The sequence below is a fragment of the Amblyomma mixtum genome, chromosome 4 (assembly GCF_055824585.1).
Source record: "Amblyomma mixtum isolate Tamu chromosome 4, ASM5582458v1, whole genome shotgun sequence".
Lineage (NCBI taxonomy): Eukaryota > Metazoa > Arthropoda > Arachnida > Ixodida > Ixodidae > Amblyomma > Amblyomma mixtum.
Genome location: NC_143015.1, coordinates 45933520 through 45958665, shown reverse-complemented (window position 1 = coordinate 45958665; position 25146 = coordinate 45933520). Strand labels below are relative to the sequence as shown.

Below are 25146 nucleotides of genomic sequence, written 5' to 3'. Positions count from 1 at the left end.
CGATGTCAGTGCACGTTAAAGAACCCCAGGTGGTCGAAATATCCGGAGCCCTCCACTACGACGTCTCTCGTAGCCTTAGTCGCTTTGGGACGTTAAACCCCATAAACCAAACCAACCAACCAGAAAGAGCAGAGGTAACCTGCTACGCAAGGAACCGATGGCTTGGAGTAGACTCTCAGCACACAAGCGCGCACCTCAGCGTCGTCTTCGTTAGAAACCACTTCGTCGTCCTCCCAGCATCCGTAGCATGACCCCCCCTCGCGGCAAAAGCACCGTCCCGGTGCGCACTACACAGGCCAGCTAGACGGCGAGTTGTAAGGTTTGAGGCGGGGCACATGGACGATGTCGGTGCGGGGTACAGCGGCCGGAGATGGCGGGTGTAGCGGGGTGATCTCGTACGTCACCGCGGTCACCGGACGTACGACCCGATAAGGGCCTGTATATCGGGGGAGCAGTTTTTCACAAAGGCCCACACGGCGGGAAGGGACCCAGAGTAAAACAAGGGAGCCAGGAGGGTAGGTGACTTCACGACGGCGACAGTCATGACGTCGTTTCTGATTGACTTGGGAGGCCGACAGCCGCTGGCGGGCAACAAGACGGGCAGCGTCGGCGCGAGCGATGGCGTCCCGAGCGTAAGGACTCGTGGAGGCGGTGGCGGGCAGCACACTGTCGAAGGGCAGCAAATGATCGCGGCCAAAGAGAAGGTAAAAAGGGGAGAAACCGGCTGTATCGTGACGCGTAGAATTGTAGGCGAATGTAACAAATGGGAGGCTAATATCCCAGTCACGGTAGTGGTCGGAGATTTACTATCAGCGTCAATTCAAACGCGAACAAGCCAATTGAAACGCGAACAGCATAACTCGCAGATATTATACTAGGGAGGCAAAATACATGAGTAGTTCATTTTCCCATCGAAGCCGAGAAGACCGCTCTTCTGAAATGTTAACAGGCCACGCCTGTATTTCACCTCCAACCGCTAATATGGTTGATTTTTTGTGCTCGCGTTTCGGGTGTTTTGTTCGCATTTCATTTGACGCTGATAGTACATGGAAATCATGTTGGTGAGCGTACGGTTCAGACGTCCAGTGAGGCCGTTCGTCTGCGGACGGTAGGCCGTGGCAAATTGATGACGGACGGAGCAGGAGCGGAGGAGTTCGGCGACCACTTTGGAAAGAAAGCAGCGGCCGCGATCGGTGAGCAGGTGACGGGGACCACCGTGGTGGAGTATGACGTCGTGCAGGAGAAAGTCAGCGACATCAGTTGCGCAGCTGGTTGGGATCGCTCGAGTAATAGCGTAGTGCGTGGAGTAGTCCGTCGCGACCGCGATCCATTTGTTTCCCATAGCAGACACCGGAAAAGGGCCGAGCAGGTCGAGGCCGACACGGGAAAACGGGTCTACGGGGATGGGAATCCGCTGAAGGTGTCCGGGAGGGAGAACCGAGGGCGTCTTCCGCCGCTGGCACAGCTCGCAAGCGGCCACATAACGGCGGACAGAACGGTATAGACCGGGCCAAAAGAAGCGGCGGCGCACGCTGTCGTAGGTGCGGGAGACTCCAAGATGACCGGCCGTGGGAACGCCATGAAGCTGCTCAAGGACGCTGCTGCGCAGGTGTTGAGGGACCACGAGCAAGAGGTCAGCGCCGTCAGGCCGCATATTGCACCGGTAGAGGACGTTCTCATGGAGCACAAACGGGGCGAGGGAAGCATCACAGCGGTTGGCAGTGAGGCGGTCGATGAGGGAACGTAGCGAAGAATCCAAGCGCTGTTCTTGCGCAATGTTGCGGAAGGCCGAGATGGATAAGACGCAGGCGTCAGCCTCGCATTCGTTGGAGGAAGGCGCATCGACAGGGTAACGGGACAAGCAATCCGCGTCCTGGTGCAAGCGGCCGGACTTGTGGACCACAAAGAAAAGACAAGCTTTTGCGAGGTTCTCCGCTTTGTAGCAGGCATGAAATAGAGTCCAGTGGAGCGCTCCTTACTAAAACTTTACCAGGCTTTCTTCGGAGGATTCATTTGGTATAGCCACGCAGTCCTCTCTAACATGAGCATTTCCTGCTTGCGGTCTTTAGAGAACGCTCAAGGGCAGGCGCTCGAGCCATGCCATGGATTGCCACGATGCACCTATAACAAAGGCATGATTGAAGAAGCACGTGCCAGCCAAAAACCGGCATACTTGGCACACCGACTACTTCATGTGTATTTACGCTTACTTACCCGTCACCGTTTTCATCTACTGGCGATGATTCTGAATGAGAGGCCGGGCAGCAGTTCTTCAAGTACACTCATCTGCAACCAGTCTAAAATACCATTAGGCTAAGCCGTTCTATGTCATCCTTCAAGACACCGTGGCTGACGGGTCGGCCTTCGGTATGCGCACTGAAGGAACTTGCTCTGGCGGACATCTAGTGCGAGCAACAGAACTACGTTCACGTATGCACTTACGGATCTGTGTCATCAATAGCATCGACAGCAACTGCAGCGATACCCGCTTGGCAGACAACACTCAAGTTCGTGCTAGGAGATATTTCAACATCAACCGCTGCTGAACTTGTGGCTCTTAGAGAAGCGATTCGGCACATCTACGGGGAGCAACCTCAACAGTAGTCTATATTCACAGACTAAAGCCCTGCGCTAGAAATTTTAGGACGTGTTCTACTCCACACCGCCCAGCAGTCCCTGGCACTAGAAATCACTGAGCTCCTTTGACATGCAAAATCGTGAAGCGTTCCACATTTTTCACAGCTGCCATAGTTCTCCATAAAGTGAGCAATAAAATTCCAATAAGCAAAAGTTTACCACATAGTATTTCAGAGCAGCCGTGGACACTGCGGGATCGATGGAAAAGCAACGGAATCCGTGCAGCTGTGCCTTTCTGAAAACCGGACACCACTGGCCTTCTTTCAGACATTATAGAGAGTTATAGCATATCGCTGGAGTGTTTCAGTTTTTGTTTAGTGCTACCGTATGCCAGACTTTCCGGTTACAGCTGCGGACGCCATGGAAGACGTTTTAGCATCGTCTCTCAGTAGTAGAATAAATGGAACAAGCAACCTAACACCCTTTACGTGGACGCAGCAGGACCAAACAATAGAGCCATGACTATTGTGATGTCAACGCCTTCAGGATCGAGGGTGAACTGCGCATCGACGAAAACATTCTACCCCACTCACGCAGAGGAGGCAGTTATTGCATTAGCTGCAACATCTAACCAAAACGCCGTTGTGCTCACTGATTCCCAGAACCCCTGTCGGAACTTCAATAACGGATTATTTCACAGGTCAGGGTTGTTATTGCTGACTAAGCATCCACCCAGTCAAGCTTCAGTCATCTGGTTTCCCGGTCGCCTGGAACTACCAGGAGGAAACGAATCCGCTCACAGGCATGCCCGAGCTCTTATATACCGGGCGTCTCCCCCTGATGGCCATGAAGGGTGCCGCGATCCCCTAGTTCTAGCAGTGCATGCTGACAATCTCGCGCCATACAGAACAGCCAGGAAAGAGTACCCAACACCACATAAATTCCTCATTAAATTAGAAGAGAACATCGGTAGGAGACTACAAACCAACACATATCCAACGCAAGCTAAGTTACACCAGTGGTATCCTACACTATACTCTCCGCAGTGCCCACGCGCTGGAGAGGTAGCTAACCTCTACCACATGTTGCCGGCATGCCAATTTAATCCCTTAGTTGAACCCATTCCAAACCCCTCAGAGGAGCAGTGGGAGGCCATTCTGCTCAGCGATGATTCTGACCGTCAGCACTGGATGGTGGGGAGGGCCAGCGCAGCAGCAATAATTAGTGGGCTACCGGCCCAGGCGGCCCACCCACATGTTTTACGAATATTCAGCCAACAAAGATTTTTTCAATCAAGGAGTCCAGTAGCAAGTTACTGTAAGGATAAAATCAGTGATGATGATGGCAGCTTTTATTGCAAACAAAAATACGGATCCATTGCAAACATTTACATGAAATGAGCTGCTACATGCACTTCAATAATAATTTTCTCTGCATATCACGAGCATTAAGGAAGCATTTGAAAAGCCGCTTCCGCGGCTTTTCAAATGCTCTCGTGATGCCGCTTCAATTTCCCTTTAGAAATGAAAGTCTTTTGCAAAGAAGGATATCCTTCTTCTTTACATCCTTCTCCTATCCTTCTTGTTACAGAGTTTTTTGTAACATTGCGGGGTGTGCAGTCGTCTTGACATATCTTGCTATTTTTTAATTATACTTCATTTTGTTGCCGGGAAGGCTCACGAGCACCAGTTCGATTTTCTTTCATAACATACGGCTCACTCGTTAGAGGTGACAAAATATTCTGTTTTCATTTTCAATCGAGCTGCATCTTTGACAAAATATTCATTTTTCATTTCCAATCGAGCTGCATCCCTTTGCCGTATCCTAACTTTGAAAAAAAAAAAGGGGCAAACACACTTTGTATGCCTTTGGATTCACGGAACACTGCACAGACTGCGCATAACTCACTGCGATATCAATTATTTTTGACCCCATCAACCACTGTACCCCTCCAGAACTCTCTGAACCGGTTGGAAGCTGAGGGACCGCATCCAGACTCTGCGTACGCCCTCCTTAACCGAGTGGGACAACCCAACGTGAAGCAGTTTCCCTATCGCGGCTACGCCCTTGTACCTGTGGACGACCGTGGGAAGGAGGCCGACAAAGTCACCGACCAGGTTCCCGCCGAGAAACGGCCGCTGTGGTTCGTGTTCACTGGCATGGGCTGCCAGTGGAAGGGCATGGCTCGGCAGATGATGCAGTTCGACGTATTCTCCCGCTCCATCCGCAAGTCTCACGATCTCCTTCAGCAGTTTGGCATCGATCTGGTCGATCTCGTCACAAGCGAGGAGGTCCAGAAGCAGAGCATGGTTCCGATGTTCGTCGCCATTGTGGCTATTCAAGTGCGTCTGCCATAGTAGTAGTAGTAGTAGTAGTAGCAGCAGCAGTAGTAGTAGTAGTAGTAGTAGTAGTATTAGTAGTAGTAGTAGTAGTAGTAGTAGTAGTAGTAGTAGTAGTAGTAGTAGTAGTAGTAGTAGCAGCAGCAGCAGTAGTAGTAGCAGTAGTAATTAATAGTAGCAATAGTGGTAGCAATAGCAGTAAAAGGAGTAAAATAGTGGGGTAGCAGTAGTTCTTGTAGTAGTGGCCGCAGAAGCAGCAGTAGTAACAGTATTAATAGTAGCAGCAGTTGTAGCAATAGCAGTAAGATGAGTAAAATAGTGGGGTAGGAGTAGTTCTTGTAGTAGTGGCAGAAGCAGCAGTAGTAACAGTATTAATAGTAGCAGCAGTTGTAGCAATAGCAGTAAGATGAGTAAAATAGTGGGGTAGGAGTAGTTCTTGTAGTAGTGGCAGAAGCAGCGGTAGTAACAGTAGTAATAGTAGCAGCAGTTGTAGCAATAGCAGTAAGAGGAGTAAAATAGTGGGGTAGCAGTAGTTCTTGTAGTAGTGGCAGAAGCAGTGGTAGTAACATATAGTAGAAGCAGTTGTAGCAATAGCAGTAAGATGAGTAAAATAGTGGGGTAGCAGTAGCTCTTGTAGTATTGGCAGAAGCAGCGGTAGTAACAGTAGTAATAGTAGCAGCAGTTGTAGCAATAGCAGTAAGAGGAGTAAAATAGTGGGGTAGCAGTAGTTCTTGTAGTAGTGGCAGAAGCAGTGGTAGTAAAAGTAGTAATAGTAGCAGCAGTTGTTGCAATAGCAGTACGAGGAGTAAAATAGTTGGGTAGCAGTAGCTCTTGTAGTAGTGGCAGCAGCAGTAGTAGTAACATAAGTCATAGTAGCAGCAGTTGTAGGAATAGCAGTAAGATGAGTAAAATAGTGGGGTAGTAGTATTTCTTGTAGTAGTGGCAGCCGCAGTAGTAGAAGTTGCAGCAGCGTTACTTTAGTATAGTGGGGCAGCATGAACTGAACATATAAAGAGGCAGGCCATGGACCATGATATAAAGTAAAATGTTATTTAGTGCATTTAAAGCGTTCAGTTTATTTTAATGAGGTTCATGTGGGTGCGTACCAGCGTGCGCGTCAGATTCGCATTGCTCATTGAATTTTTTCAAGGGTACGTCTCCAGACAGCTAATAAAAATGGAGTTAAAGCAATACTGAATTTCAAAAATTAGCTCTCAACGAAATTGTTTTAAACGCTAGCCAAGAGTATACTAATGGTGCTAAATTATCTCGATTATTACTGTAGAACATGTGGCTCGCGATATGAGAAGATCGCCAATGGGTGACAGAGACGTTCAATTGGTAGTAAAAAAGGCTGGCTGAAGCAAAATCCATTTTTTGCAAGTATTGCTGAGCAAATTTCTGCACTTTGATACCTAGCATAGACAGACTATGCGCGTGTTACTGCAGGTCGTAGTCATGAATATAATGTGCAGGCTAACTGCAGCCTCTTGCAACAATATATGGTTCCTTGAATCCTATCCCTTTGCCAGGAGCGCAAGAGTTTGAAGCTTATGAACGCTGTCGTGTTGTCTGTAATCCCTCCGGTGCAGCTATTAAGGAATGAAGACAAGCGTCTAAAGAGACACTCCGGGGATTCGAGGTAATTTTGTGTTTACGAGTGCGTTATATATCTATGACCTGCGCCTTTAAAACAAAATGAAATCTTTTAGTAAACCGTGCAGAATTTTGTGAAGAAGTATAAAAACAAGCATCCACGACAGATTTTTACTACAATTTTTAGGAAGGTGCCTCGCCTGGCTCACAAACGACGTCACAAAAAGTTCAGCAAAACCCAAGTTCACAATTTTAACGGTTAGACTGGCAACTGCTAGTGGTAATATAGCTTTCGTTTGTATGCTATGAGGAGTGAAACTTCCTGTAGCTGGCCACGGACTCTGAGAGACACCGTAGTGGAATGCTGTGGATTCCCTGACACCACCTTGGCTGCTTTAATGGGCACTGACATGGCACAGTACACGAGCGTTTTTGCATTTCGCCGCCATCGAATTGCTGCTGTCGCGACCTGTATTAATTCCCTCGAATGTGAAGCTAGGACCCCAACGCCAAAGACACTGTGTCGCCCTAAAGGGTTATAATTAGACGTCCGACGTGTCTATTTAAACCGGAAAAAAAGATGAAAGTATGACGAACTCAGTTTTCTAAATTCAGTTTTAAGCGATGAAGGTCAGTATTCTTGCAATGCATTCTTGAATTCTTGGCATATGGCTGTTGAATGCTAGTTATACTAAGTAAATTTCAAAATTAACCAAGTAGGAAATTCAGGGGCATGACCGATGGTGGTACCGCTGCTGCATAAGTAGAACAGTTGCGCGATTTGGGGTATTCTTCCGCTACCTTACACACCTCTGCAGGCCAGAAGCATAACCTGCTCGCTGCCTCCTATTTAAGCACTGTTTGTTACCATCACCAGCTTAGCCCAACTAGTCGGTTAAGTAGGTTAATCAACTGCAGAACATTGACACTAAACTGCGCATAGGCGTCACGGAAAAGTATGTCCTGGCTATTGAGCGGCAGCTTGATTGTTGTCATCAACATGCAGTACGGCCTGCACTCGCGCTCAACCCCGCTCGACAACCTAAGGATACCATGACAACCTAGGTGCTAGAAATAAACTTCTGTATTTTTTTTACCGGCTTTAACTTTGGTTAGTCTTTTATTGAGGATAGAAATTTCTTCTACAAGCAGAGGCCCAAGTACTACACCATTTGCACGTTGATTACAGGTAATAAACGGTTCCGGATACCCAAACATCCAAGATAGTCTCACCCACACAAAGTTTACACGCAGAATTGCTACGGAAAAGAATTGAGCATTTCACTCATCGAATATAATATTCTCGAAAAGAAACCGAATCTACCGTTCTGAAATAAAAAAACAAAATAATCCACAGATTGCTCGAAAAATAAAAATCGAAAAGTCCGATCCCTAGTTATAATCAACGCAATGTCTGAAATGGCCTCATGGACACGATATCAGCAGAAAAATAATTGGGGACGTCTAAAACGCAGGGTTTCGCGTACAAATTGCCACAACTTATGTTTATAAACGGCAAGGTTAGGAATCTATGTATGCTCAAACAAAATACAGCACGCGTGAGAACTTTTTTAATGACACGTAAGGAGACGAAAATGAGAGGCTGTAGCAGGCCTTTCCTCCAAGTAAGCGAAATCGCAAAGCAAAAACTCAGCTGTGCCGCCTAAAGGCAGTCTCCGCAGTATGGCCTGAGCAGCAAGTTATTTGCCCACGAAACTGTTTTTCTCTTCAGAATTCGGTACCAAGCAGTACATCACGCGTATGAAGTGGACGACCGCATCCGTCTGACCCAGCTGTTCACGGAGAGTGAGCTTCGTACGGCTCTGTTTCTCGTGCCTAATTGGAATTCACTCCACAGTACCTTAAGGACATTAGCTGTCAGGAAACTATTGTTCACATGCGGAACCACTCCTCTCATGTGGAGAATCATCGAGTGTTTCCGGAGGCAGCGCTTCACCTTTTCGACGCACGTTCCCCGGCACAGAACAAGATTCTGGAACCATTTTCTCAACATCTTCCCCCTAGGAAAGCCATCAGAGCGCTGTCGAAATATCTAAGAGCCCTACTAGCCTGATCGCTCGACAGTGTGATCGTGTGATCGGCCTTTGTTTCTGTAAGTAACTGATGACTACATCGAGGCGTTCAACTCGTGCAAATAAACTCTCCTTTATTTCTCTCTTTTCTTTCGATTTCTTTATCCCTCTCCCCACGTTGGAGAACCTTTTTGCCTTTGTTTTTGGTGTCGACTACATCAGTACGCTCAACCGAAATTTGACGGGCGACAATATACCTCATCGGGTAGTACTCATACCTAGTAACTGGAGGTTCTCATGTACTGGAGGGGAAGTAAACAGCACCACGTTTCCTTGTCTCTTCCTCGTCAACAGGTGGCGCTCGTCGACATGCTCCACGCCATGGGTGTCGAGCCGGACGGCATCGTGGGCCACTCACAGGGCGAGGTAGTGTGCGGATACGCCGACGGAGGACTGACCGCCGAGCAGGCCATCCTGTGCGCCTACTGGCGAAGTCGCTGCACCGCACTGGGGAACCCGCCTAAGGGTGCCATGGCGGCTATTGGCAAGTGTTGCTTCGGCTTGGTGTCCGTAGTGTGAGGCTCAGTCATAGAGCTTGCAGTCAGATACAAGTTAAGGACAGCCTTGGTAGGCCACTTTGATGCTTGCCCGCCACCTGCGATTCTAAAAAAGAGGGACACAAATTCTTGCGTACAAAAATAGTTTTCTTATGCTTCAGGTAGCATATTAACTTAAAACCTCATGAAAACTGCCTGTACATAAGATTGCGCAGCAAGCTTCTACAACTCTCGCAACGAAATAAAAGCATATATCATGGGAAGCTTTTGCGATGCTTGTCAAAAGATCATTAGGTTTTTAGGTTGCATTTTTGTCTGCTTTGCCGTTTATGGAATGTATTATTTTTTGGCTGAATGAATGCAAAGAGATATATCCATGAAGCTACGTGATACAACTCAACAGAGCCAGGAATACTCGTTAAGCAGCTATACACCAATTTAGTGCCGTTCGTTGCTTGCAACTGCTGTAGGAAAGGTTCTGCTACATCCCTGCTTGGCAGTCGCCTGTTACAAGCCTAACAATATTAGGAGGGTAAATATTAGTAGAGCTAAGCTTACCGCTTAGCGCATTACCGCTTAGCGCATTAAAGCTGCTTATGATTAGTGGCGGTTCGGGCAGGTAAGGTTAGTCTGGCGAATGCAACTAACGACAACGGTAGCGCTGACTCAAGTATATTGATAATGCCGCGAATCTGCATACTGTTTGTCCATTCTTCAAAGCTGCCAACACGCGGCTTTTTCACTTCGTCTGTGATGCAAAACGCGACCAGATTTGTCTCGATTGACCGCATCCAGGCGGAGCTGATTCTGCATTGTGCCAGAATGTTGTGGTAACATTGTACGCCGTATCTCAAAAGTTCGCGATCAGTTTAAATCTAGCCCAGCAGAAAGCGACAGGCATTCTATTCGACGACCGCCGAAAACGCTTGTTGCTACGCCACCGCCGGGTGAGTCAGTCCATTGTGGGCGCAACTCAGACTAATGAAGGGTGTCGTTTGAAAATCCTTTTCGCTCTCTTCCTGGACGCCGGAGTGCCGTCACTACTGCGTGACATCTGGTGGAGGTGCTTGGCATCCCATCCATGTACCGGACACCCCCTGCAAGTCGTGACGCCAGCCCTCTGCGCTTCCCACCAGACGACGTGTCACCAATTCACCCAGACAGCCGACGTCTCCAAGGGGTGCAACCTGAGCTTGGGACACTGCGGGACCGTATCCGACAATGAAAGACGCTGCAACGAGCAACAAAACCTCGTCATGGACGTCGGCTCTGGTCATCCTGCAGCAGCCGCGGGTGCCGCCAACTTTTAATGGATCCCTAGGCGGAGACCCGGAAGAATGGTTAAACCGAGTTGAGCGCGTGGCATCATTCAACAATTGGGATGACGCAGCGAAGACTGGACACGCATTTTTCTCACTGGAGTGCTCAGCACATAGGTGGTACGAAAACCACGAGTCATCGCTAGCGACATGGGGGCTATTCAAAAAGGAACTTTTGAAGGTATTCAAGAGTGTCGAAAGGAAAGAGCCGAGCGACTCATCCTGTCCAGGATCCAGCTTCCAGAAACGAAAAAAGATAGGGGGCGGGGTTGAGGCACTACCGGAAGAACGGCATTTTTACGAAATGCTGCCTTCGAAAACGCGTGCCTTGAAAGGCGACACCTGCAATGGCTCGTGAAAGGCACGGGGAGTTTTTGCGTGAACATCGTACTCTTCACGATGAGGAACGGTCGGCCGTTTGTCATTGGCTAGTCTAAGGCACTGTGATCCTTCTAAGCTACGTTCTCGTACGCTGCAGGACTAACACAACGGCCCGAATACCACATCAATTTTGGTTTTCATGCAACCAGCACGCAACCAAGTATAAGTTCCAATGGCGCAATGGGTATTGCCTGTGATTTGCTCACCGACTCGATTGTTCAGTCCGACCATAACGTAGCGAATTAAATATTATTACGTGGCAGGAGGCGTACACACCACGCAAGCATACTTGTGATGCTGTGCAAGAAATAATAAAAAACAAGGAGCATGTAAAAGGGCAGGAACTCGCAGTTGAAATGTATTGTCACTTTGTTAACATTGTTCAGTATGCTGGGCAAAATACCTGCACGGATAACTGTTCGCAAAGACATAGGCTGCCGCAATCTGTTATGCTTTGGCCATCTACTCCTGCTGAAATTGAGACAATAATAGCGCAACTAAAAAATGATGTAGCAGCTGGAGACGATGGAATAAGTGCATTGCCACTTAAATACACTGCACCTATTATTAGCCCAATACTGGCACATATCATTAATGCGATGCTTCAGTCTGGAGATTATCGTGAAGAATTAAAAGTTGCTAAAGTCACGCCCGTGTATAAAGGCGGTTGTGCATTAGATATCAATAACTATCGGCCAGTTTCTGTCCTCCAGGTTTTTTAGAAGATATTTGAAAGAGCTATAAGTGATCGGTTTGTGTCGTTTTTTGAAAAGCATCAGATTATTACCTCTGCCCAATACGGGTTCCAAAAGAGAAAATCAAAGGAAATGGCTCTGATTCATATTAAAGAAAAGATAGTGCAAAATACTGAACACAAACTTTGAACCCAGGGTTATTTTTGGACCCAAAGAAAGCATTCGACACTGTACAGCACGACATTCTGATAAAAAAGCTTGATATGTGTGCTGTTTGAGGAATAGCACTCAGTTTAATTAAAAGTTATCTATGTGATCGCTACCAGTATGTTGACATTAATGGCATAGCATCCAGTAGAATGCGAATTCTATATGGTGTGCCCCAAGGATCCATTCTAGGGCCGTTTAACTAATAACTGGGACTAATAACTGGGAACATCTACACGATCAGGAATCTGATACCCACGTCCTTAAAGCACACGTTATATTAATCTCTTTTCTACTCTAGATTAAGTTATTAGATTAAGTTATTAAGATTAAGTTATTAGTTATAGAAAGCACATGAGCACGCGGGAACAATGTCGTTTACCACTGCTGAAAGGAAGGTGCGGCCACGGTCAGTGAGAAGTTGGTGGGGTACTCCATGATGAAGAATGACGTCCTGAAGAAGAAAGTCGGCGATATCAGCGGCAGTACTCATGGGAAGCGCACGCGTTATCGCGTACCGGGTGGCATAATCTGTGGCTACTGCAACCCATCTGTTCCCAGAAGTGGGCTCAGGAAAGGGGCCGAGAAGGTCCAAGCCGACACGGTAGAAAGGCTCTGGACGGATGTAAATGGGCTGAAGAAAGCCAGCGGGAGCAGATGCAGACCGCTTGCGACGCTAACACTCATCGTAAGCACCAACGTAGCGGCGCACTGAGCGGTAGAGGCCAGGCCAGAAGAACCGACGGCGGATGCGGTCGTACGTGCGAGTAACGCCTAGATGGCCAGCAGGCGGGAGGTCATGGAGTTCGTGGAGAACTACTGTGATAAGTGCTTCGGGACGACTAGAAGGTCAGGACCAGTGGTTTGAAGATTCCGGTGGTATAAAACACCTCAATGAGAGCAAAGCGGTTCAGTGTAGGGTCGGTTTGGGCGGACGTTAGGCGATCAATGATGGAGAGAAGCTCTGCATCCCGACGCTGTTCTTCGCCGAAAGTTGTAAACGGTGATAGAGAGAACAGGTCAATAGCGCTTTCGCTCGGCGGCGTATCAGCGTTGGCAACAGAATAACGAGAGAGGCAGTCGGCATCTTTGTTCAACCGGCCACACATGTAGATCACAGCGTAGTCATATTCTTGGAGTCGTAGCGCCCAACGACCGAGGCGACCGATAGGATCCTTCAGAGAAGAAAGCCAGCATAGTGCGTGATGAGGAAGAAGCCCGAGCTGAGACGTGTTTGTTCTGAGCTGCGTGTTTCATTCTCGTTTCTCTTGTTCACGGACATCTTCTGGAGTCTACGAACTGCCTTCTGTACCACCGGAGGTCAAGGACACCCCTCTGGACAGATTTCCGGCAAGGTGGGCGACATCTCAAGTACGAAAACGTAACCGACAACCCCAGGCGCAAGCTAGGCTTAACTCGGCGCTGCTGAGCGAGGCCGCGCTGCGCGCCTGTGGCATGGATTCGGCGCCATTGGTGGTGGCCACGCGGCCGCCTGCTGCCTCCACGTTAGTGCATGACTCGGCGGCTACAGACTTGCCCGCTGGAGCGTCTTCCGATTCTGCGACTTGCGACATGGACTGCACCACCGACCCCGTGTCTCTCGCATTGCCACAAGGAACTGTTCCCGTGGCTGCAGTTTCGTCTCCCCTTCCAAGGTCAACTGTACCGGTTGAGCCCGTGACACCTCGTCAGCAATGTGCAGTGTGACGCAATGTGCAGCAAACATGTCCCCGTACAAGTCTATTATGCATCCGGGCCTGACACCCTCCGATGCATCGTCTACCACCTCGACAGCACTAGCCCTCCCCAGGAAGTGAGAACAAATATCCGTTGTTCTACACACACAGTACTCCATGCCCGGCCTATGGGCCGCCGGGGCACGTACCTCCTCACCCTTCAAGGCCCGTCCAATCTACCAGACTACATGACCTACTACGGCGCCATTGTCAAGCCGCAGCCCTTCCGTCCACGCCGTATCTTTTGCTACCACTGTCATAAAGAAGGGCATATGCAGACTACCTGCCCCAATCCTGCAGCAGTGGCCGATATGGACCAGACAGCAGGCCTTTGTGCCCTGTGCAAATTACCAGGCCACGACATTCGTTCTCCTAATTGTCCAAAGAAGAAGGCAAGGAAGTCGAACAAGCCGTCCGAGAGCACTGGCATCAGCACAAGCAATCGCTTCGCTGCCCTAGCGTGTGCTGAAGACGACTTCCCTGCACTTCCTATACCTGACTCCCCGACTATCAACGTGCCTGCTCAGCCACTTTCCTACGCACAAGCTGTTCACCGTCGAGGAAGGAAGCCCACATCAACACGTAAAGCCACGGACACCACAGATGAAGACACCGCTCTCGACAATGCCATCGCAGAGGCTCGTCGCCACTTAGAGGATCTCACTAAGCGTCGAGAACAGCGGCGCTCACAGCCATCTCGAAGAAACATAGCGAACGAGCTACCTCCTCACGAATCATCTCCAAACAGCACTGAGCCACATAACGGCGCCGAGGTCCCATCTAATGTGCACTCCTCGGCAGTGGAGAAAATAATGGCACCATGCAGCAGTTGACCACCCTGATCGTTGAAGCTCTTCGGCCTCGCCATGGCTAGTGCATCATCTCTGGTGGTGCAATGGAACTGCCGTGTCTTTGCCAATAAGTCGTCTGAAGTGAACATCCGCCTGCGTGACGGCAAACTCAAGGCCTGGGCCTTCCTTCTTCAAGAGCACAATTCCCTTCCTCGCCTCTCTGGTTTCTGCGCGTACCATTCTCCTTCCATCCCTGATCGCCGCTGCATCGCTTCCTCCCTCCATCCCGGTAAATCTGCAATTTATGTTCATCGTTCTGTTCCCCATACACCGATCGATCTTTCACGGTGGTGCAACACTCGCCAGGAGGTCGTTGGCCTTCTCGTAAAACCTGCACATACACCACTGATACTTGTATCTTTCTATGGTCGTCCGGGAACAGTGTCTCCCAACCTAGGTTGGATTCGTTTTCTCCGTAATAACTACTCGGGCACCCCTATTTTAGTTGGCGGAGATTTCAACGGCGCTCACACATCGTGGGGCTACCCTTTGGATTCCTCCCGGGGTGCTCACATTCATGACACCTTTCTAGATCATTCATTTCAACTACTAAATCAACCGCAAACTTCAACGCGCCCTCGGGGTGGTCCGTATTCGCCTGATTTGTCTTGGTGGCTAGGGCCCGGCTACCCTCGTTGGAATGTTGAACCAGACACTTGGGGCAGTGATCACAGCCCTATTTTAATCTCCATCACAACTTCGCGTCTCCGGAAAATATGCCGCAGCGTGCGCTTTACATCATGGGATTCCGTACGCGCAGATAATAGGTTGTCTACGCTGAACCCATCTACTGTTCTGTCTACCCTCTCAGCTGTTTTGTCGACTCATACATTCGCCACTACTGTAAATGAGGATGATCCGAACCCGGACATGCATCTCCTTAATCTCTGGGCTCTTCGTCGCAGGGCCGATCATTATGCTTCTCGTAATCCCGACGACCCTTCAGCTCTTCCAGCTCTTCATCGGGCTACTGCACGTGCGCGGCGCTACTCAAAGCGACTTAGCAGACAACGCTGGGCTGCATGGTGTGCCCGCCTCTCCTCTACACAGGGTAATAGACATCTTTGGCGGGTATTTCACGCCATGGAACGCACTTCTCAAGTAGCTGATTACACCGAAAGCATTCGCTTGGCTCTGAATGTGGATGAAACTTCATTTGCACAACAAGCAGCCCGTCAGTTTTTCCCACATCATGACTGCCTCCCTACCCCTTCTCCCATATTATCGATTTCTGAGCCCTCTGATGAGGTTACTTCAGATTTTACCATGGCAGAATTGCTGCCTTCCATAGATCGTCTCAAAACAAGCACTGCTCCCGGGCATGACGGTGTACCTAACTCGTTTTTTCGCAACTTGGAAGGACCTGCTCTACATTCCCTCCTTGATGCATTCAATGAGGTGTGACATTCTGGAGTTATTCCTGCAGAGTGGAAACATTCAATCGTTGTCCCAATCCCCAAATCAGGTCAGCCGCCGGTTTCTCTTTCGGCCCTCCGCCCTATTTCACTTACGCCTGCTATCTGCAAGCTTTATGAACACATTCTAGCAGCTCGCTTGTCGTGGTGGCTGGAATAGAATGATTGTTATCCAGAATCTCAAATTGGGTTCCGCCCTCACATTGGAACAGAAGACGGTGTGGCTGTTTTGGCTGCGGACGTACTAAACCATTCTCCCCATAGTCATCTTGTTCAGCAGAGTGGTTTGTTGGGCGAGTTGGTTTGCCATATTGAAATATACCTGCGCTTAAAAGACACGGACTGAAAGATAGAGACACACACTATGTGTGTCTATGTGTGTGACATAGACACAGCGCTATGTGTGTGTGTCTCTATCTTTCAGTCCGTGTCTTTTAAGCGCAGGTATATTTCATCTTGTTCGTACGGTGATCGCGACTGACATCACAAAGGCATATGACAACGTCCTACACTCTTCTATTCTTGGCACCCTTCAAGATCTCGGTCTCCCGCATCGCTTTCTCCTTTCAATTCACTCATTTTTAACAAACAGAACCTTCAGTGTACGTATCCATGGGAAGCCTTTTGGTCACTTTACCTCCAACCGCGGTATACCCCAGGGCTCCGTCCTCGCCCCCACATTATTTAATGTAACTTTTATACCTCTTGTCCGAGCCTTAGAGAAAATTCCTTCTGTGCGCGTCCTTGCGTACGCCGACGACATAACCTTGTGGTCCTGTAATCCAGATGCGTCTGTGCAACAGTCGGCGCTCCAGCAAGCGCTGGATGTCTTAACATCACGACTACCCCCTTTGGGTCTGACCCTCTCGTGTAATAAATCTTGTTTCATTCGCATTGGCAACAGAAGTGGCTTACGGAAAGCAGCGCCTTTTACCTTTACGGTAGACAATTCTCCAATTCCTCAAGTTGAAAGTGTGCGTGTTCTAGGTCTTCTACTTCATACATCTGGGACTGGGACACCGTGGCTAAACGCGACCCGTAAATCGGCTCACGCTACTCTCGGTCTGATTCGACGCATAGCTATGCGCTCTGGCGGAGCGCGTTTTGATACTGCCCGTCAGCTCGTGCGCTCCATCCTTCAGCCGCGGATAGTGTACCAAGCGCAATTTCATCGCCTCACCCGCCGACAGTGGGACTCCCTTGAATCAATCAATCGGGAGGCTATGCGCGCCATAACTTATCTTCCGCGTATCACACCCATACCCATTCTGCAAGAGTACGCTCAACTTAATACATTGAGTGATCTTATCGACCAGCGTGAGGCAAACAGAGCACGCAAGATGTCGCTTCAGCTTCATCGTTTACAGACTCTTCCTCCATGGTCATACTGTCAGCTCACAGACAATCGCCCCTCTGCTTCGACGCCGATATCAGCCGCCCATCTTCCTTCAGGGTGCATAATATACACCGATGCATCACACACAGCAGTGCAGGGAGTTACTGCAGTTTACAGTCCCTCACATCCTCATCTCAACTCCCGCGCTACATATAGCACGGATACTTGTTCCCCCCTGGCCTTGGAGCTTCAGGCGATACACAATGCCATTGCTTCCCTTCCACTCGTACCTACTTTCGATATTGTACACATTTACACCGACTCCCTTGCCGCCCTTAAGCAGCTGAAGGCTGTCCGGCGCACATTCCAAGTTACACAATGCATTCACCAACTTTGCACAAAATACCCCTGTCCTGTGCGTATACACTGGATTCGCGGGCATGCCCAGGATCCGCATAATATTCATGTGGATGCAATGACACACCTTGACACATCCGATATCCCGCCACCTTCCCCTCTTCCCTCAGATCCGTTCCTGTCCCATGTTTCCGAGAAACAGTCTTTGCGTCAGCGAACACGCGCTCTAATTCCTCCGTGTTCGTACCCTCTCCCCCGGAGTCTCACTCGGGAGGAGGAGGTATCTGTGCGCCGGATTCGGGCAGGAGCGGCTCTGACTCCTTCTGTGCGTCGTCGGTGGCGTGACAAACGTTACGAAGTGACAGACAAGTGTCCCCATTGTGGTGCTGCGCCCGACCAGTGTAATGAAAAACACTTGCTGTGGACTTGCCCGGCTACAGCTTCCGTGAGACGACGTTTACTAAGAAAGGTTGGCCTGCGATGGGACGTTGCAGACGACTATACCAAGTGGACTCTAGATAATCGCTATATCATGAACTTTTGCCGCTTTTTAAGCGAGGCTTGTTTGCACTCCTTTTTATAACTCTCTTTCCTTTTTCATTATGCCTGATGGCAAACAGCTCGAATAAAAAAAAATAGTGCGTGATGACCTGTCACAACTGTGAATGGCCTGCCATATAGGTAGGGTCGAAATTTTCCAACAGCCCAGACGAGGGCCAAGCACTCTCTTTTGGTACTGAAGCAGTTCCTCTCTCAAGGGGATAGGAGGCGGCTAGCATAGACAATTACAAGATGTGTGCCGGATTGACGCTGGGAAAGGATTGCCCCGATGCCATGGCCACTAGCATCAGTACGGACTTCCGTAGGAGCTGACGCATCAAAGTGTGCCAAGACTGGCTAGTGTGCTAAGCTTTCCTATAAGGTGGGCAAAGGCTTGGTCTTGGGATGACCCCCAGAAAAAACTAACATCCTTTCTAAGAAGATCTAGGAGCAGCTGAGCAATGTCGGCAAAATCTTGAATGAAAGTAGGAAGAAAGATCAAAAAAACTTCGGACGTCATTGCTCGAACGGGGTACCGGGAAGTCCTTTACTGCTCAGATCTTGTCTGGATCGGGACGAACCCCCGTAGCATCGACGACATGGCCTAGTATATTGAGCTGACGACGCGCGAAACGGCATTTGGAAGAGTTGAGCTGTAGCCCGGCATGACGGAAGAGGGAAAGAACTTGTGAGAGGCGGTCCATGTGGGACGAAAACGTGGGAGCAAAAATTCATCGTCTAAACAGCACAGGCAAGTGTACCATTTAAATCCTTGCAGTAAGGAGTCCGTCATGCGCTGGAAAGTCTATTGGGCGTTACATAAGCCGAAAGGCAAAACCTTAAACTGATATAAACCATCAGGAGTAACAAACGCAGTATTTTTCCGGTCCTGCTCATCCACAGCAATTTGCCAATAGCCAGATCGTAGGTCTATGGAGGAGAAGAATTTGGCTCCGTAGAGGCAATCTAAGGCATCGTCGATTCGAGGAAGTGGATAGACATCTTTTTTAGTGATCTTATTCAGATGACGGTAATTCACACAGATGAGCCACGAGCCATCCTTCTTCTTGACCAAGACGACGGGCGAAGCCCAGGGACTGTGAGAGGGCTCAATGATGTTCTTCTCCAGCATTTTTGACACTTCCGCCTGGATTACCGGTCGTTCTGCATGGGAGACCCGGTATGGTCGGCGGCGGATAGGAGGAGGAGCGTCGCCGGTGTCGATGCGGTGCGTAATGGTAAGAGCTTGGCTGAGGGCGCTGTTATGGAGGTCTAAGATGTAGGAATAGGACTCGAGAAGCGCACGCAGCTGCCAAGATTGGGCAGGGAGCAAATCGAACGGCATCATTGCTGTGATCGCGTCAGTCGAAGTAGGATCGTGAACAGGGTCTGACGGAGCTGAGGAATGGGCAGTGTCCAATGGGGCAACTTGGCAGGAGCCAAGAGGTGAGAACGTTGCCACGCATATGCCAGGTGGAAGCACTTGGGCTGAATAGCTGAAATTGATTAACGGCAGTGACACACTGTTTCTCCTGATTGTATCGACAGTATGAGGCAGTGCAACGTTGTGGTGCAGTAAGAGATCTGAAATGGGCGCAAGTAAGTAGTCACAGTCGGCGACTGATGAGGTAGGACGTAGGGTAACGAATGAGGCGGCTGCTGAGGGCACAGAAACTTGGTCGGGCGAATACAGTCGGGGAGAATGCAAGGGTTCAGGATCGATGGTTGGATCTAGGTGCAGGACGCCTTGCGAGCAGTCTATCAGGGCAGAGTGTTCTGATAGGAAATCGAGGCCGAGGGGAGGTCATGAGCACAAGGGTTCAAAATATTGAAGTGCACCGGAAGGTCATGGCCAGCAACACTAACGCGTGCAGTGCAGAGTCCGTCAACACTTACTGTTCCGCCGTCCGCGACACGCACCCGAGACCGAGGCGCCGTGAGAACTTTACGTAAACGACGACGAAGGTTTGCACTCATGACAGACATATGCGCTCCAGTGTCGACAAGCGCACGCACGGGAACACCATCAACACAAACGTCTAGTTGGTTCAAGTGAGAGGTCTGTAGAGGATTTGTGGGCCTGGTCGTGGATGCAGCGGCACCTCCGGGAGCTGCATCAGCTAGTTTTCCAAGTTAGAGCGGTCGTATCAGGCTGCAGCCGAGGATCGAAGGGACTGCGGGGATCGGAAGCGACGGCCTCGTGGAGATGGAGAGCGGGAAGAACGACGTAGTCGGGGGCTGGTGAGATCGTTGGCCGAACCTGATTGGTCAGGAGGCGGTCGGAACGGAAAACGGCAGGGCATATCTGAACGGTTGTCATAGGAAAGCTCGGTGCGAGGAGTCGGAAACCATCTATTACGGCAGTGCCGGGAAATGTGGCCGACACAGGAACAGTAGCAATAAAGTGGGCGATCATCAGGCGTGCGCCACTAGGCTGGATTTCGGTAGCGACGAAAGTACGGAGCCGTGGGACGGAAAACATTCCTCCTTGGTGGCCGGACGCTGGAGTTTCCGATGGAACAGATAGCAGGTGCGAGATCTAAATTTGCCAGTTCCTCTCGCACGACGGCTTGAATAAGGGACACATCGGGCGAGAGGTGACTGGGGACGGTAGGTTGGAGGGCCGCAGGGCCGCAGGTGCACAGGCCTCCAATTCGCGGCGAACGATCCGGGTGACTGCGTCGGTGATGTTGACAGGCGAAGTGAGACGTGTGCTAGTTGGTGGCTGCTGCATAACACACGAAGATGTGGCGGCCGTATGGGCAAGTCGTTGAAACTGTTGAAATATGCGCCGGCTCTTTACTTGTTAGAAGAGACGGCACTCCTTAATAAGGGCATCCACGGTATCGCAGCCTTTGCAGACAAGCAAATGGAAAGCGTCGTCCGCAATCCCTTTTAGGGTGTGGCCCACCTTTTTGGATTCCGACATGGCGGTGTCAACCTGCTGACATAAGACAAGCACCGTCTTGAATGTACGTGATGTAACTTTCACTGGAGGACTGCGCACGCGATTCAAGGTGTTTGTAGGCTGCAAGCTTCGAAGCATCTAGAGGTCCGAAGAGAGCGCGAAGCTTTTCTTCGAAGATGTCTCAACTCGTTAATTCGTCCTCATGGGTGTCGTACCATTGCCTCGCTGTGCCAGACAAATAGGAAATGACATTTGCCAGCATTACGGTTGGGTCCCACCTGTTATGGGTGCTGACACGTTCGTAAATCGAGATCCATTTGTCGACGTTGTCAGTTGAAGCACCGGAAAAGATGTGGGGGTCACGGGCATGAGCCATGACTATGAATTTAGTGGCAGTGGGAAGAAACCGACGCGCATAACGAACTTGATAAGAAATAAACGCCAATTTCCTTGAACTTCGCCTTTGTGGATGTATAATGAGAAGTCCACTTACTACGAACCTCGTATACAGCGAACGCTATCCGTGCTGCTGTCAGGTTTGTTATGAGTGGGCTGGACTGTATATTTCGTAGTGCAAGTATTTATTGTTCAAGAAAATTTGCGTAAACCATAACTGCAGCATGCTTGAAGAAACGCCACCTACAAAGCGCTTGCAGCCCGCTCAAGTAATCCGAACCGTTTTTGTAGTTAACCTACTTTTAAGCATTTAGACAATCGTTTGTGTACAATTTTTCTCTGAGTGATAAGCCACTGGGTAAAAATTTCATTTGAAAGCACAAGGCGATTGATCTGAGGCCTTCATTTTAGGCCTTACTTGGGAGGAAGCTACGAAGCGGTGTCCCGATGGGGTGTACATCGCCTGCCACAATGCCGAGGACTCGGTGACCGTGTCAGGACCCCCTGAAGCTGTCGCCCAGATGGTCGCACAGATAAAGTCCGAGAACATCTTCGCCCGGGAAGTGGACAGCCCCCTGGACGTGGCCTTTCACTCCAAGCATGTCGAATGCATCGGGCCCGCCATCCTCGAAGCCCTCCAGGAGGTAACAATATGCAAAGTGAAATCAAGGCGGCAATTACTGATTCTCATTCACATGAAATAATATATATATATATATATATATATATATATATATATATATATATATATATATATATATATATATATATATATATATATATATATAGTATTTTTTGTATACAATCCATGGGTAATGTCAAGAGTTGATATCGTACACATTGCGGACCATCTATAAGTCAGGAATTTGTAATTTATTTTTAATAGTGCCAAACAATAAATTCCAGTCAGTTCAGTTTATTTGCCACCCTGGTACAAATAGTGGCGGAGGTCCGGTGCAAAAGCTGACGTTTCACAGCTTGACAATGTCACGGGCCTCCACTGTGGCAACACTGCAATAGTATGGCTTGTGGGCATAAATACAAAGTGCATCACATGCACATCACAACGCAAGCAGAAACAAGGCAAACAAAGGCAAGAGAGCGAATAAAGCTCTTTTTCATTTTATAGCAGTCAGCACACCAACAAGAGCTGTGATAACAAGCGGGAAGAAGCTCACAATCTTTGTGAAAAAAAAAGAAAAAAGTAGGCTACACAAGTCCCAAAAGAGGTTTACAGTAAATGTAAAAAGTGCTCGAACAGTTTCCTGCGTATATAATCTTGAAGAACAATATTGTTTTTCGCGGGGTTGTTAAGAAATCGGGGTAGTTTATTCTCCAATGTTTGATACCCATACGAAGTTCCGTAAGTTTTTACACTCTACCGCTTAATATTCCTGGTGCTCTACATTAAATATTGGCACGAAGTTCCCAACTTCTTGTACTGAGTAACCACTATGAGTGTCGATGAGGGAAAATGGCAGCATGTGTGCCTGCGCGGCCACTCAGTGAAGCCTCCTCTCCTGCTCGTATAGCGACCCGTGCACAAGAAGCGCTTCCCGATGAGAGGCGAGACAGAAAATCTGCACGGCGGAGGCAGAGAGGAGTTAGAAGGGCGGACGCAGCGACGCCCCAGGCGAGAGGCGTGTGCAGGGAGTTGAAAAGCGGCGCCGAAAGTTAACGCGCGTCAGCGGATAACTTGAGCGAGAGCGGGTCACCGGCTGATCAAACGCGCGCACGAAGGCGAAATTTGTAGAATGCAACAAATGTAAAAGCTGCGTGGTCCTTAAGTTGAATCCTTTTCATTATCCTCCACCAACTAATCTTATCGCAACTTCTTTTAGATGGCAGAGCAAGGCCAAGCGTGGCCGTCGCGAGATCAGTGTTCTGCGCCAGTAGCTCAGCTGTTAGTGACGTGCCATTTGTATTTTCAATGGCGTCGGTCCCTGTCTGCTCGGCAGCTTTTTGTTGAAATTTATCTTTAGATCAGGACGCGGGGTTTTTTCCGAGCTTTCCTAACATCATCAAAAATGTACAGAAAGTGTTAATTCGTTTCCGGAACAGTTAGAGACAAGTGGGACAAGTAAACAAGACAGGGGATGGCGCCTGTCCTGTGGGTCTTTCTGACGTGTCTCTCGCGTTCTTTAGCTATCTTACCTGAAATAAACCCCCAAACAAGCCCAGCATTTAGTTCAAAGCCGGGTTCGATCAGCGGCACATTCTAAAATACTTGTCAAATTGAAATGTTTCCGTACACTTAATGAGTTGGAGCGCATTTGGCAGGTCCTCCCAGATCCCAATGGCAGTCTATAAATTTAACTCAAGAAAAAATAACTTAACAGCTGCATCTTACCATGTGGGGTTTTAAATCGGGGAGATAAATCCGTTCTCCCCGCTTAAGCGCGGCTGACCCAGTTCAAAACCGCGTGGACCCCACCCCATAGTCGCGTACGCTACCGAGCGCACGGCGACCACGGCGGGCCTCGCTCTGCGGGAACAAAGGAACGACACACTGGCTGACACAAACAAGGCATTTATTGCTATAACAAAAATAACGCCAGCTAGCAACACAATACACTGAGGAATCGAAGATGTCCGACTCACCAGCACGGTTACGAGCGAACGTTCGCCCACTGTCGGGCAGACGGAAAACTCCGAGGCCGGACGGGACGGGCTTCGAGGGAGCAAGTTCCGAGCAAGAGGCGCCCGTCGACGAAGAGCGAAGCCGTGAGCGAAACGTCCACTCGCTTTCCCGGTCCCAGGGAGAAGAGAACCCGTCTTCCCCCGCGCGCGAGCTGCAAAACACGCCATCCGTGGCGCTGGTGTCGCTGCGACGCGAGCGCCCTCCCCTGTTAGTCAAAGTAACCCAACTAAAGGGAGTGCGTTGTGAGGAAGCTAACCACAGTAGGAGGTGCAATGCGGGAAAGCGAACGACGAGTGCGGCCCCACAACCGGTACTCAATTATGGGGAAGAAACGTAGAGGATAATGAAAACGTTTCAACTTAAGGACTATGCAGCGAGCAATGGAAAAGAAAATGATTGATGCACCGTTGAGAGACAGGAATAGGGAAGTGTGGGTCAGGAAACAAACCTCGAAAATGGCATCATAGTCGAAATAAAGAGGAATAAATCGGCTTGAGCAGGGCATGTAATGAGGAGGCAAGGTATCCGGTGGTCCTTAAGAGTAACGGACTGGGTTCAAACGGAAGGCAAGCGTAGCAGGGGGTGGCAGAAAGTTCGGCGGCCGGATGAGATCAAGAAGCTTGCAGAGAGGAGAAGGAGGAAAAGAAAAAACTTTATTTTAAGAAACAAAGAAAGGGGCTCAAGGATGGGCTCCAACTTGTCCAACTTGGACCTTTGCCTCGTGGAGAGCTCTGTCCAATATCCATGTTTGGCCAACGAGTTCAGCAGCTGGCAGACCGGCCTCTCGTAAGGAAGAAAACAGGCTATGGGGGCAATTGCCATGGGTTGGGAACGCCTATTCCTACCCACCCAGGTGCCCTATTCTTGGGAGAGCTGGGCCGCTCCTCCTGCTGTACTCTGCCCAATACATTGGACACTGCTCGTCGGCCATATCGCCCATGTGTTGGTTGATATGGGCTTCAATTCTCCGACTTGATGCGGCGAACCGGACCAGTGTCTAAAAATACGTTTTTCCTCTCTCTCTTCTTGAAAATTGCAAGCGTGTAGGGCCGCACGTGACGCCGCAGCCACGGAAGAAAGGCGGCGAGACGGTCCCGTCACGAGGACGCACGCTGCGCGTCGAGCTTCCACAGGCGAAAGCGCAGCCAAGACCAGTGTATTAACAATATGGACAAAACAAACACAACACTCACTGTTGTTGCCAGCTGTCGAAAACACACTGCACAGCACGGTATCGAACCCAGCGGTCGACGCTCCGCGGC

General features: G+C 49.4%; 1 protein-coding gene across 1 annotated transcript in view; it reads left to right on the top strand.

The window, feature by feature from the left end:
• The window catches only part of LOC149346408 (fatty acid synthase-like), a 161203-nt gene that overhangs the window by 23638 nt on the left and 112419 nt on the right, over nucleotides 1-25146 (top strand). The window contains 3 exon segments of the mRNA XM_089586406.1: nucleotides 4533-4919; nucleotides 8900-9089; nucleotides 21655-21887. Of these exon segments, the coding sequence (XP_089442532.1) occupies nucleotides 4533-4919; nucleotides 8900-9089; nucleotides 21655-21887 (810 nt within the window).